General features: G+C 39.1%; 2 protein-coding genes and 1 long non-coding RNA gene across 3 annotated transcripts; all 3 read left to right on the forward strand.

Annotated features, from left to right (window-relative positions):
- Positions 1-817: 817 nt before the first annotated feature.
- Positions 818-2,724, forward strand: LOC106605099 (zinc finger protein 570). Its single transcript, XM_014200402.2, has 2 exons — positions 818-1,062; positions 1,506-2,724. Exons 1-2 carry the CDS (start codon positions 855-857, stop codon positions 2,219-2,221), a joined length of 924 nt encoding a protein of 307 aa, XP_014055877.1. The 5' UTR covers positions 818-854; the 3' UTR covers positions 2,222-2,724.
- Positions 2,725-5,407: 2,683 nt separating this feature from the next.
- Positions 5,408-9,104, forward strand: LOC106605175 (uncharacterized). Its single transcript, XR_001328803.2, has 3 exons — positions 5,408-5,678; positions 8,861-8,922; positions 9,032-9,104. It is a non-coding gene; the product is annotated as an uncharacterized lncRNA (long non-coding RNA).
- Positions 9,105-10,540: 1,436 nt separating this feature from the next.
- LOC106605100 (zinc finger and SCAN domain-containing protein 2) lies at positions 10,541-13,890 on the forward strand. The gene is made up of 2 exons (XM_014200403.2): positions 10,541-10,783; positions 11,184-13,890. Exons 1-2 carry the CDS (start codon positions 10,591-10,593, stop codon positions 12,341-12,343), a joined length of 1,353 nt encoding a protein of 450 aa, XP_014055878.1. The 5' UTR covers positions 10,541-10,590; the 3' UTR covers positions 12,344-13,890.
- Positions 13,891-13,973: the final 83 nt, after the last annotated feature.

Raw genomic sequence — 13,973 nt, forward strand, 5'->3', positions numbered from 1 at the left:
CTCCCTTTGAATGTCATTGTATGTCCAAGCCACTGTAATACACTTTTGATTAAATATTCAACGCTCATTGACGATGCATTGCGTAGAACGCACACTCGGGCATCAGTCCAAAACAAACGTTTAAAACAGTATTTTGACGAAACATGCAACCCATGACATTCATACAGTGGAAGGGGGCTTTGCCTGCTATATTTTCCTAGACACTGAACTTAAAACACAATGAAATCTTATGACACACAGACCAGCCTGGTGGTAATGAAGCTCGTATCAAATTATTTAGAATTGTGTGTGTGTGTGTGATTTGGCAATTTAACCAATCTACACTCTTACATTAATCTTTTGTAATGTATTATTTTTTATTTAGCCTTTATTTAACTAGGCAGGTCAGTTAAGAACAAATTCTTATTTACAATGACGGCCTACCCCGGCCAAACTCTAACCCGGACGACGCTGGGCCAATTGTGCACCACCCTATGGGACTCCCAATCACAGCCAGTTGTGATACAGCCTGGAATCAAACGAGGGTCTGTCGTGACCCCTCTAGCACTGAGATGCTGTGCCTTAGACCGCTGCACCAATCTATCAATAGATTATCGGTTTTCTCAAAATATGTTACATAGCCTAACCTATATAGTTATAAACATGTATAGTTATATAGTTATTAAATAGTTTTGTCCTTCTCTTAATTTTTTTCTGGAAGCATGGATTATTACTCAATCCAATTTCATTTAATAATACCATTTTCATATCTTATTTCAGTTTATCCCATTTCAAAGTGCTCGACGGGACTTTTATTTAGAAAATCGTGAGAGAGAAAACACGTGACCGGAAGTAAGAACGACACTGCTTTGTTTATGTTACTTGGGGTAGCTACTCGACTAGCATTCCTCAAAATGTCAAAAATAGAGTTGCTGAGATTGTTTCTCAACGAAAGATTGACAGCTGCTGCTGATGAGATATTTGGGACAATTGAAAAGACAATTGTAGAGTACCAGGAAGAAGTTTCCCGCACGAAAGAGGAGAACAGCCGTCTACGGGGGATGCTAAGGTTACAAAAAACAGGTTTGTGAATTTTTACAACGCTTATGGGCACTAGCTAGCTAGCTTTTACAGCTTTGATATTACTGCATCTAGCTAGTACTGATTGATGTGACGCTCATTAATATTTGCCCTTATGGCTCAATTTGCATTGCCAGCATTGCCCCTTGGATTCTCGAGAACTATTTCAGCTAGCTACCTGCATTCTGCATGTTTTGTCAGACCCCAAAAAGATGCAGGTTTGCCTGGCCTGCTTCAACTCTGCATGCTCACTATGCTGTAGGTTTTACAAAAGTAAGAATCAAAAGACAATCTTGTGCATGGGGTGGGAGGACGCATAAGCCATGAGTGGCAGGTGTTCGAATCCCGGCTCTGGTTTGAATCCAGACTTGGCGTGTCTTTGTTTTCTACTTATTACTGCTTATATTTATTGCTTACATCATATTTTTTTATCCATTCTCCCTCAGACCCCCAGCCGCTGACTGTCTCTGACGAGGATCTAACCGCTGAGCAGCAGCACAGTGAGCAGCAGTGGAGCCCAAGTCTGGAACAGGATGGTCTAGAGGCCACACAGATTAAAAAGGAGCAGGAGGAACTCCGGACCAGTCGGAGGGAAGAGCAACTTCAATGGCTAGAGTCTGGTACCAAAGACTTCACATTCAGTCCTTCCTGTTTGAAAAGTAGCTATGATCCAATTCAGAACCCAACTCATTCGTCACATCTTCACCAAGTACAAAGTGAGGAAAGCAGAGAGAACCCAACTCATTCATCACATCTTGACCAAATACAAAGTGAGACTAACAGTGAGAACCCAAATCAGTCCTCATACCTTCACCAAATAGAAAGTGAGGAAGACGGAGAGAACCCAGCAGCTCAGTCCTCATATCTTTACCAAATACAAAGTCAGGAAAACCGAGAGAAGCCATGGCAATGCCGTGTTTGTGACAAATGTTTCAGCAATATTCATCATCTGAAAGCGCACGTGAGGAGTCACACAGGGGAGAGACCATATAAGTGTCCTATATGTAGAAAATGCTTTATGACAACAAGCGCATTGAATAGGCATCAGACAATTCACACTGACGGAAAACCGTTTAGGTGTAATTATTGTGGCAAATCCTTCAAATGGATGAACTCCCTTGGAAGGCACATAAGGATTACCCACGAGAGGGAGAATATATGACAGCACCTTGTGTGGGGAAAGGGCAACAGCTGTTATGAAAACGCTACATGCTGATGCTTTTTATATTCTATTGCCATATAATATAATATGCCATATGCCATATGCTATTGCCATATAATTACACTATAACAAAATAGAACACTATGTTATTGTTAATTATAGGATATCTATGGCTATTTTGTGTGTGTTGTCTTTTACATGTTTGTAACCACTTTCCCAGGGACTGCAGATGGAAATATGTCTTGATCAATGTGCGTTGTCTTTGTCAAATAAATCAAATAAGGTCAAGATTTAGAGGCGTATCTTACACCTGTCTGTGCATAAAGATTGTTTGTTCATATGGTGTAATGTCATGTCACATCTGTTTTGACCATTTCCTCCATTGGTCACAAGAGCCAAAACCTTTTCCATATGCCTACATTACTGTCCCTTTTTTTTTTACCTCAGTGATCTTTCTAATGTGCACACCTGATGGCAAAAAAATAAATAATCAACTCACCAAATCTGTTGCCATAGTTTTAACCCTACTTAGCTATGTTTCTGTGTTTGATGCCATTGAAGAAATATGTTCAATAATTAAAGCATGTCAGTAATTCAGTCCAAGAACTAAGGAGATGTCATATGACTTAGATTTGAGACTGATGATTTGAAAGAAAGATGAGAAGGAGAAGGATTTGGGGTCGCAAGAGTGAAACTGAATGCGAAAAACAAATAAAAAATCCATACACATTTGTATTTTATATTTATGCCTTTTCTTATTCGATCTGGTCACTAACATAGGCCTACGGCATTGCGCCAAATTATTGTAATCTGTATTTCAGAACCAAGAATTTGCTTGTCTTGACTGTTGACCAAATGACCAGTCATCAGCATTGGCACGTACATATCCAGATTAGTGACCAGAAAGCACTTGTTTAATTTTCTGCCTGGCAAAAACATAGCCTACCGACGTTAGTATTATCCATATAACATTCAGTTTAGCAACCTGCTACAGACGCATATTTGCCAGAACAATAGGCTACTTGGGGATTTAATTGATCATTTTCATATTTCAGATAGGCCTAGTTTGGTTGGGTAATAATTACATACCTCAGTGGTGGTACTGGCTATATGTCTAAAGATAGCTGTAACATTGAACTACCTTCAATACTTATGGGATGAAGTTGTAACATATTCTGACGAATTAATTACGATTTTTGCCGAACTACATTGGACACCTTTCTCTAAATATATCTGGTTAACGTTAGCTCTATTTAGTCTGGGGGTGCGTGTGATTTATCAAAGGTGTAGTTGAATATCCCCCCTGCTTTTGTTATCGTTATTAGTCCATTAATTTTATTCATCAACAGCAGGCACAGACCGATATTTTTCCCTGCAGGATAATAATGTTATGTTTTATTCATTTTCTTCAGATTGTGTGGTTAGTTTGCTAGCATTATTTAGGGCGATGGTCGTGGCATTTTCCGCGTGCTTTTGCTAATCTTTCAGAAGTTATCCTTATCCAACCATTAATTAGGCAATGATAAATTAATGATATCTGAAACATCAGGCACGGATTGATATTTATTTAGCCTTGTAGTCTATTATATATTTTTCTTGAGATTGTGTGGTTGGCATGAGTTGCATGGTAACGTATAGCTTGATAGATCTTTTGGTGTGTTCATGCAATTTGGTGGCTGGAGGTAGTTTAATTTTCATATTGCAGGCTGGTTGGTAGCAGGAAGTAGCTTAATTGGAATGTATAGGTGTAAATCCTGCAATTTCTGTTTCCTAAATATTAAAGCATTCATTACTAATGCAAAAAAACATAGAAATGTGGCGAACTACAGTTTTACTTGTGGGGTAGAGTGCCCTTGCACCAAAGCATCACTACTTGTTACACTACCCTGACCTCATCCTGCAATTTGGGCGACTCATTCGTTTGTGGACACTGGGGTTTGAGAGCGAGCATTAATACTTGTCTGAGAGGCACCAGTTACTCCAATCTTACTTATGCAGCGGCCAATTGTTTCCACATACCATTGAAGTTGTTGGTGTCATGAATGAATTTGAGAAACAATTATATAACAACGCCATTCAGGGAGTTGTACAGTCAAACGGGTTCACAAAGCAAAGCATTGCAGAGGTGTTTAAAATGATATACAAAGTAAAAACATACACTAAAGGCCTTGTTGTAATGGGAGAAAATGATGACGATACACATTTGGAAAGATCTCACTGATTCTGGTCACAGAATCACAGGTCCATTTAATTGTTGGGGTGAATCAGTCTGTGTCACTGGTCGATCTCGGGTTCGTTTTATACCATATTCTCTGATTAATTATGTGTGTGTTAATGCAGATAGTCTGAGTGATTATTACATGTTGTTTCCCTGCGTCGCTCAGTGTGTTCTCCGTAAAACCAGTGTAGGCATGGAGGGTCTTCAAGATGCAATTAAACACCAATTGCCCACCTTGGAGGCCGAGACGATGAGATCTTTGTCAGAGCATCTGAGGGCAAATGTTGGAGTCAATATTAAAGACCTTGAATACATTCAGCCGGAGGCCATAAAATACCATTTGATTCCAATATAGTGCCGGGAATTGCTTCAGTCCTTCAACCAAAGAGGTGAGATCTTCATTGATAAATGTAACATATTTATGTAATTGTTATGAATGGATATTTGGCTGTACCCATAGGAGAACCCTTTAATATCAATTTTTGATTCCAGGTACATGTATAACCCTTTTGGTTCCAGGTAGAACTCTTCTGGGTTCCATGTAGAACCCTTTCCACAGAGGGTTCTACATGGAACCAAAAAGGGTTATCCTATGGGGACAGCCAAAGAATCCTTTCGGAACGCTTTTTTCTAAGAGTGTACACACACACACAAGGTTAAAAAGGTTCTGTAAATAGTTAATTTCTTTGCCCTCATAATAAATGGTTTATGCTATGAGGAGCGAGACACATGCAATAAAAGGGACAGAAATAACAAAAATACATGAAAGTACAAAAATATACAAATTTTTCTGTAAATTGTTTGTTTGTCCTCTTGTGCTGGTATGAAGTGCAGCGCGTAGCCTAACCGTTTTTTTTCTATGTATTTAAAAAAAAAAAGAAAAATGAAGAATGGATAGTATATGTAACAATGGATAGGACTTGTCCTCCTTCAAGCATCAGTGCCCTTCAGGAACAGTGGCCTTTCCTTTTCATCAAGTTATGGCTCTGCGATCACTTCCATACCCTCACTGGTATCGTGATTGACAGTTGCCTGACTCAAGCTCTCCTGAACAAGGGTAAGAGAATTGTCAACTTTTTTGAAAGCCAAAAGACCAAGTTGAGGAAAGAGATCCAGTGCCTGAAGAATGAAATCGATGGTTACATCAGAGGAAATGACGATCTAACAGCCACTGCTGCCATTCTTTTGTTGATGACCCACTTCAAAGAGAAGGACAAATCTCTGTTCCTCTTGGCAGATGTAAGGAATAGTGCTTTTATACTTCTAAAGTTCATATGATTAATGGTGTTTATACTGTACTATTACACATTATTTGAATATTTTTTATATGTACAGTTGAAGTCGGAAGTTTACATACACATAGGTTGGAGTCATTAAAACTTGTTTTTCAACCATTCCACAAATTTCTTGTTAACTTCCCTGGGCTAGGTGGGGTGCTTGTGTCCCACCCTAGTCAACAGCCAGTGGAATCGTGTGGCGCGAAATACAAATACCTAAAAAATGCTATAACTTCAATTTCTCAAACATATGACTATTTTACACCATTTTAAAGACAAGACTCTCGTTAATCTAACCACATTGTCCGATTTCAAAAAGGCTTTACAGCGAAAGCAAAACATTAGATTATGTCAGGAGAGTACCCTGCCAAAAATAATCACACAGACATTTTCAAAGCAAACATATATGTCACAAAAACCAAAACCACAGCTAAATGCAGCACTAACCTTTGATGATCTTCATCAGATGACACTCCTAGGACATTATGTTATACAATACATGCATGTTTTGTTCAATCAAGTTCATATTTATATCAAAAACCAGCTTTTTACATTAGCATGTGATGTTCAGAACTAGCATACCCACCGCAAACTTCCGGTGAATTTACTAAATTACTCATGATTAACGTTCACAAAATACATAACAATTATTTTAAGAATTATAGATACAGAACTCCTTTATGCAATCGCGGTGTCAGATTTTAAAATAGCTTTTCGGCGAAAGCACATTTTGCAATATTCTGAGTACATAGCCCGACCATCACGGCTAGCTATTTTGACACCCACCAAGTTTGGCCCTCACCAAACTCAGAATTACTATTTGAAAAATTGGATTACCTTTGCTGTTCTTCGTCAGAATGCACTCCCAGGACTTCTACTTCAACAACAAATGTTGTTTTGGTTCCAAATAATCCATAGTTATATCCAAATACCTCCGTTTTGTTCGTGCGTTCAGGTCACTATCCGAAGGGTGACGCGAGCGCATTTCGTGACAAAAAATGTCAAAATATTCCATTACCGTACTTTGAAGCTTGTCAAACGCTGTTTAAAATCAATTTTTATGCTATTTTTCTTGTAAAATAGCGATAATATTCCAACCGGGCGACGTTGTATTCATTCAAAGGCTGAAAGAAAAAAATTGAGAATTCTCATGAACGCGCATCTCCAGTGTCACTGTCCCCAGGCTGACCACTCACAAATTCTCCTGCTGTTCTTCGCCCAGAGACAGCAGACACCCCATTACACTTTCTGGCGCCTTCTGAGAGCCAATGGAAGCCTTAGAAAATGTCACGTTACAGCAGAGAAGCTGTATTTTTGATAGAGATGCAACTGAAGGACAACAAATTGTCAGACAGGGCTCTTCCTGTATGGAATCTTCTCAGGTTTTGGCCTGCCATATGAGTTCTGTTATACTCACAGACACCATTCAAACAGTTTTAGAAACTTTAGAGTGTTTTCTATCCAAATCTACAAATTATATGCATATTCTCGTTTCTGGGCAAGAGTAGTAACCAGTTTAAATCGGGTATGTTTTTTATCCGGCCGTGAAAATACTGCCCCCTAGCCCTAACAGGTTTTAACAAACTATAGTTTTGGCAAGTCGGTTAGGACATCTACTTTGTGCATGACACAAGTAATTTTTCCAACAGTTTACAGACAGATTATTTCACTTATAATTCACTGTGTCACAATTCCAGTGGATCAGAAGTTTACATACACTAAGTTGACTGTGCCTTTAAACAGCTTGGAAAATTCCAGAAAATGATGTCATGGTATTAGAAGCTTCTGATAGGCTAATTGACATCATCTGACTCAATTGGAGCTGTACCTGTGGATGTATTTCGAGGCCTACCTTTATAAACTCAGTGCCTCTTTGCTTGACATCATGGGAAAATCTAAAGAAATCAGCCAAGACCTCAGAAAAAAATTGTAGACCTCCACAAATCTGGTTCATCCTTGAGAGCAATTTCCAAATGCCTGAAGGTACCACGTTCATCTGTACAAACAATAGTACGCAAGTATAAACACCATGGGACTACGCAGCCATCATACCGCTCAGGAAGGAGACGCATTCTGTCTCCTAGAGATTAACGTACTTTGGTGCGAAAAGTGCAAATCAATTCCAGAACAACAGCAATGGACCTTGTGAAGATGCTGGAGGAAACAGATACAAAAGTATCTATAGCCACAGTAAAACAAGTCCTATATCGACATAACCTGAAAGGTCGCTCAGTATGGAAGAAGCCACTGCTCCAAAACTGTCATAAAAATGCCAGACTACGGTTTGCAACTGCACGTGGGGACAAAGATCATACTTTTTGGAGAAATGTCCTCTGGTCTGATGAAACAAAAATAGAACTGTTTGGCCATAATGACCATCGTTGTGTTTGGAGGAAAAAGGGGGAGGCTTGCAAGCTGAAGAACACTATCCTAACCGTGAAGCGCGGGGTGGCAGCATCATGTTGTGGGGGTGCTTTTCTGCTGGAGGGACTGGTGCACTTCACAAAATAGATGTCATCATGAGGTAGGAAAATTATGTGGATATATTGAAGCAACATCTCAAGACATCAGTCAAGAAGTTAAAACTTGGTTGCAAATGGGTCTTCCAAATGGACAATGACCCCAAGCATGCTTCCAAAGTTGTGGCAAAATGGCTTAAGGACAACAAAGTCAAGGTTTTGGAGTGGCCATCACAAAGCCCTGACTGCAATCCTATAGAAAATTTGTTGGCAGAACTGAAAAAGTGTGTGCAAGGAAGGAGGCCTACAAACCTCAGTTACACCAGCTCTGTCAGGAGGACTGGGCCAAAATTCACCCAACTTATTGTGGGAAGCTTGTGGAAGGCTACCCAAAACGTTTGACCCAAGTTAAACAATTTAAAGGCAATGCTACCAAATACTAATTAAGTGTATGTAAACTTCTGACCCACTGTGAATGGGAAATCAATAAAAGCTGAATAAATAATTCTCTGTACTATTATTCTGACATTTCACATTCTTAAAATAAAGTGGTGATCCTGACTGACCTAAGACAGGGAATTTTTACTAAGATTAAATGTCAGGAATTGTGAAAAACTGAGTTTAAATGTATTTGGCTAAGGTGTATGTAAACTTCTGACTTCAACTGTATGTTTTGTGATTTTAGGTCACTGGAACTTAATAAGGCCCAAATTCCTTTGCCAGACACATCAAGGCTGATCATGCTTGGTAATACATTTATTTGATTTAAGGTGGAACAGAAATATATAGTATATTTGTACCTATCTAGAGATGTCTAGTAAGTATACACTAACACTCTTACTTTTTTGTATTTCAGGAAATACTCTATTGGGTTTCTCAAAACGGATGGTGTCGATCGAGGTGTTGGGGGTTACCCTGGGGGTCGGGTGTGGGGCTACACCAATGCCATGATTACTGTATATATGTAATAACCTTTGTATGCTTGCAATGTGCAATGATGGAAAAGTACTGGGTAATGGAGATGTACTGCTTTAGTTCTCAGGCTGAGAACTGCCTGCACCTGCTGATAGTCACACAGCCTCAAGGCTGAGATAGTAGAGTGAGAAACCAGTCTAGACATGTTTTTCCTCATCTTAGATACTTTGTATCTAATCAAATGCAACAATGTTAAAGTATGATTGACAGTAGGTTGTTCACACCAACTAAGTATAAAGAGTGTTGTCTCGTGTTTCACCACACAGATATTTATTGACTACTGAGGTATTCTGTATGTGAATCTCTGTCTGCAATTGCATTTTATTACTAAATAGTTTTATACTAAGGTTCCTGTGTCTGTGTCATCTATCTGGAAGACTGATTATTGAAGGAAACTTGCTGTAAATGTACAGCAAGGATGCTGTAATATGTTTTACATTAAGGAAAATCATACTGTAAACTATATTACAGCATCACTGCTGTAAAGCAAAATTACAGTATTAAACTGGCAGCTGTGGTGCCAGTATAATGCTGTAAATTTACAGGGAAAAGTTTTACAGTGTACCTTTTATTAAAGAAAATGCCAAAAAGTGCAGACCTACCCATTGTTAGTTTAAGATTTTGAAGAAAATAAAACATATCTGATTATTTAAAGTAACGCTAGAAACAAGCTGTAAAATACCCTGGAAAGACATGACTCCGATGCACATGCGATATCATTGTTTAGTTTCTTTGACATTGAGGCTGAGATAAAACCTATAGACTAGGAGACTGCTTGGGAAATAATCGAATTATGTCACTATGAATTGATTAAGATATTCACTTTCGGTACAATAGATGTTTACATTGGGTTAATCCATAGAAGAAGAGTAGCCAGACTAGCCAGCAATTAAAGCTTACATTTTTCTGCGTTGGTAGGCCTACTCGTTCTAAGGGTGGAGAGGTAGGCCTAACTTTTGAATGTATCATGCTAAGATTCATAATGACATCTCACATTTAATTATTTGCAAACAAGACACACTGAATTGGCATTGGAGAAATTTGATAAAATGAACACAAGGGCCTATCTCTCTGTCCATTCGTAGCCTGTAGTTTCGGTAGTTTGTGTGGTATTAACAAATATTGAGATTCGGACCATTTTGAGACTTGTTTGTGACTCGAACAATAGTGACTTGGTCCCACCCTTGAGTGGTACACATAAGGAGCGAAATGAATGTTCGTGATCGTTTATGAAATGGAGCAAGTTCACAGAAATCCGAATTGACTGCGTCCACTCCACTCCTGTAGGTAGCGACATCGCAGAATGCGTTATGCCGAGGTGCACACACTACGCATGCTTTTGGCACAGTAGATACATATCTATCATTGATGAACGGAGTTGTTGTCAAAGAAGAGCGTTGTCACTGATTGTTAGCTAGCTAGCACTAGTATTCTGTAAAAATGTCTAAAATACAGATGTTGAGAGTGTTTCTCAACCAGCGGTTAACTGTGGCTGCTGAGGAGATATTTGGGGCAGTTGAAAAAACGATAGCGGAGTACCAGGAAGAGGTTTCCCGTTCGAAAGAGGAGAACGACCGTCTACAGAATATTCTTGACATCGTTATTAAACCTGAGATAAAGTTACAAAGAGCAGGTTTGTGATATTTATTATTCAACCTACATTTTATACAAATTAACAATGTTAGTTATTTCATTTTGAGAGTCAGTGTCCACAAAAGTAACATTATGTCTAGACATTCTTGAAGAAGCAACGCGCATGCTCGCCCTCAGGATTCCTCCCGTTCCAGCTATTATTTCCCTGTTTTTGTAGGGTGTAAATTCACTTGCCACATAGCCTAATTGTTTTTTGCCCGTTTTAGATTTTTTGTTGATGTACTATAATTCAGTCAATATTTGATGGATTATTATATCCAAAAGCCTCGAGCATCTTACTCCATTATGCAGCTGTTAAATTGACCAGAACTGTATTTTTGACCTTTTATCAATTTTGACATCAGTTGTATTGTAACATTAGTAGACATCTCTCCCTCCAGACCTCCAGCAGCTCACTGTATTGGAAGAGGAGGTTCACCCTGAGCAGCAGCCCTGTGAGCAGGACTGGAGCCCTAGTCTTGGACAGGAGGACAGCAAGCCCATAAGGGTAAAAAAGGAGCAGGAGGAACTCAAAAAGCAACTTCAGTGGCTGGAGTCTGACACCAGAGAGTTCATATTTGATCCTTTCTGTGTAAGTGATTATGATCAGGACCCAACTCAGTCCTTGCAAATCCAAAGTGAGGAAAATAGGGAGAGAGACTCTCAACCAAACATGGTAACTGGACAGATAAAAATAGAATCTGATGGAGAGGACTACAGAATATCAGAACCAACCTGTTCTTCAGCTCAGAGTAAAAAGAGTGAACATGTCAATGGGATGGAAAGCAAAGGAGCGCAGTCTGTTTTAAAGTCACACAAACCAAAGACCACAAGAAAACAAAAAAGAAAACAAACTTATAGCAGTGCAAATGGCATGAAATGTACTCCATGTTCTTGTAAGGTTTGTGGGAGGTCTTTTCGGTACAAGCGTCCCTTTTTTAATCATGTGCAAAGTCATGCACATATAGAGGATAAAGAACATCCCTGTGGTGTGTGTGGAAAGCACCTAGATTCTAAAGAGAGTATGAAAGATCACCTCCAAACTCATGTCGTAGCTGAGCCTGAGTTTTGTCATGTTTGTGGTAAAATGTTCACCACGAAGCTTAGGCTGAAAAAGCACATGAGGGTTCACACAGGAGAGAAACCATACCGCTGTGATGATTGTGGCAGGTGTTTCAGCGATGCCGCCAATTTGATCGGACACAAAAGGACTCACACCGGCGAGAAACCATATTGCTGCCAGGAATGTGGCCAAGGATTCACTCAAAGTGGACATCTGGTTTTGCACAGGAGGAGACATACTGGGGAGAAGCCATATCTCTGTTCCGTTTGTGGCAAAAGTTTCAGCACCAGATCAAATTACACAGGACACATGAGAGTTCACACAGGGGAGAAACCATACAGCTGCCATGATTGTAGCAAATGTTTCAGCAATACTGCTAATCTGAGCGCGCACAGGAGGATTCATACAGGGGAGAAACCATATTGTTGTGATTATTGTGGCAAAGGATTTGCTCAGAATGGAAATCTTAAAATGCACATGAAGACACACAGGAAATAAATCTTATAGGCTAATTGCTGTGTTTGTGAGAAATATCTCAGCCCTGACACCCACCCAACTTGAGAATCCAAACAGGAGAGAAATACATCTCTTTCGTGACTGTGGCAAAGCCTTTACACAGTGGAAATTTGGCAAGGCATAATGAGAATGCACAAAATGTATAAAATATCAGAATTCAGCATGCACGACAACATTTCAACAGTTTGTTTACACTGGAGAGAACGGTGATCTGGCTCATCTGACGGTGCTTATGAGGTTTCACACACAATTGTGAGAGACTATACAAGTGTCCAAAAGAAAATGCTTTATCACAAGTGTATTAACTAGGCTTCAAACAAGTCAAATGGAGGAAAAATTGTAGGCCTACATGCAATCCCTGCTGCAAGTGCTTCAAGTAGACTCACTAGGAAGGCACATTCACAACAGGGAGAAAACATGGCAGGGGCCTTCGGGGAAAGGGCATCAGACAGTGGATTGAGAGGCATATTCTCACTTCCACCAGTAAGAGGAGATGGGGTCTAGTACATACCCACAAGAACCCGGCTCTTGGATCAACAAGATATGACTGAACTAGCTTGAACTTACAGAACATTGTTAGAAGTCCACATGAACATTGCGCATCAGATTGCTGCTCATTAGTATGACACGGAACACACATTTGAGCTGCTGTCCTGTATCTTGAAAACAAAACTTTGCATTTTTTGTCTTGAAAGTAAAATGCCTTCTCCAGTAATACACAATATCTGTTTTTAACACTGTTGTGATGTTGTCTTACTTTTCAAAGTATTTGTTACTTCATGCCTTTCATACCAAAACTATTGTCATACCTCTTGAGTTTGATGTCAATTTGCTCGCAAAGAAAATAAATACTTGTCTATTTCATTGTATATGTATTGACAGGTATAAATAATTAGTATGCTATTTTCCAGGTGAAGTATTAAATGTGCATGGGCTACCATCTGAAATGTGTGCTTCTTATTTCAACCAGAAACTTAAATATAATAAAACATCAAAATGTATGATCATTTTTACATCATACATTTTCCAGACATCCAGAAAGTGGCACAGAATAAATATCAGATATGCAGTAATGGGAAATTATTTGGGTAATTCTTTCCCTGTATTTGATTTACTGTTGATATATAATAAACATAATTGTGTGAGGAGACACAGACAGATGCATTTCCTTGGGTAACCTATCTATCTATATTTAATTAAGTCGCTTTGCGCCTGTTAGTACAAAATGATCTATTGTAACTAACTACATTGATTATATTATGTTTTACCTGTTTAACTGCCAGTATCAAATGTCTGCCAGTGTTGAATGTTATGGTTAAAGTTTGACACAAGACTGGATTTGAGGACACACTGATAATGTATCTTTGACACTGTGTGATTATGTAGCAGCTGATGTGACTTCCTACAAGCCTCTGGCTGGTGTTTACAGAACATTCAGTGATGTGTCATTAATATATAAGGACCGCTAGACATTTTATATGCTTCTGTTCTGTAGGTGTTTCCTGTAGTGCTGTATTAAACCGGATTGATTTTGATTTGACTTCATCAACGACTGCTCTCCTTTTTGTTCACCTGGATATTCCTGTTACATAATGTTCATTGATAACTCTTA

This window comes from Salmo salar, chromosome ssa05, assembly GCF_905237065.1.
Source record: "Salmo salar chromosome ssa05, Ssal_v3.1, whole genome shotgun sequence".
Taxonomy (NCBI): domain Eukaryota; kingdom Metazoa; phylum Chordata; class Actinopteri; order Salmoniformes; family Salmonidae; genus Salmo; species Salmo salar.

What these genes read in the sequence shown, in the direction of transcription:
- LOC106605099 (XM_014200402.2), top strand. Translation starts at nt 855, where the DNA reads ATGTTACTTGGGGTAGCTACTCGACTAGCATTCCTCAAAATGTCAAAA. An exon ending in GCTAAGGTTACAAAAAACAG is followed by an intron (nt 1,063 to 1,505) that starts GTTTGTGAATTT and finishes ATTCTCCCTCAG; the next exon opens with ACCCCCAGCCGCTGACTGTC.
- LOC106605100 (XM_014200403.2), top strand. Translation starts at nt 10,591, where the DNA reads ATGTCTAAAATACAGATGTTGAGAGTGTTTCTCAACCAGCGGTTAACT. An exon ending in GATAAAGTTACAAAGAGCAG is followed by an intron (nt 10,784 to 11,183) that starts GTTTGTGATATT and finishes CTCTCCCTCCAG; the next exon opens with ACCTCCAGCAGCTCACTGTA.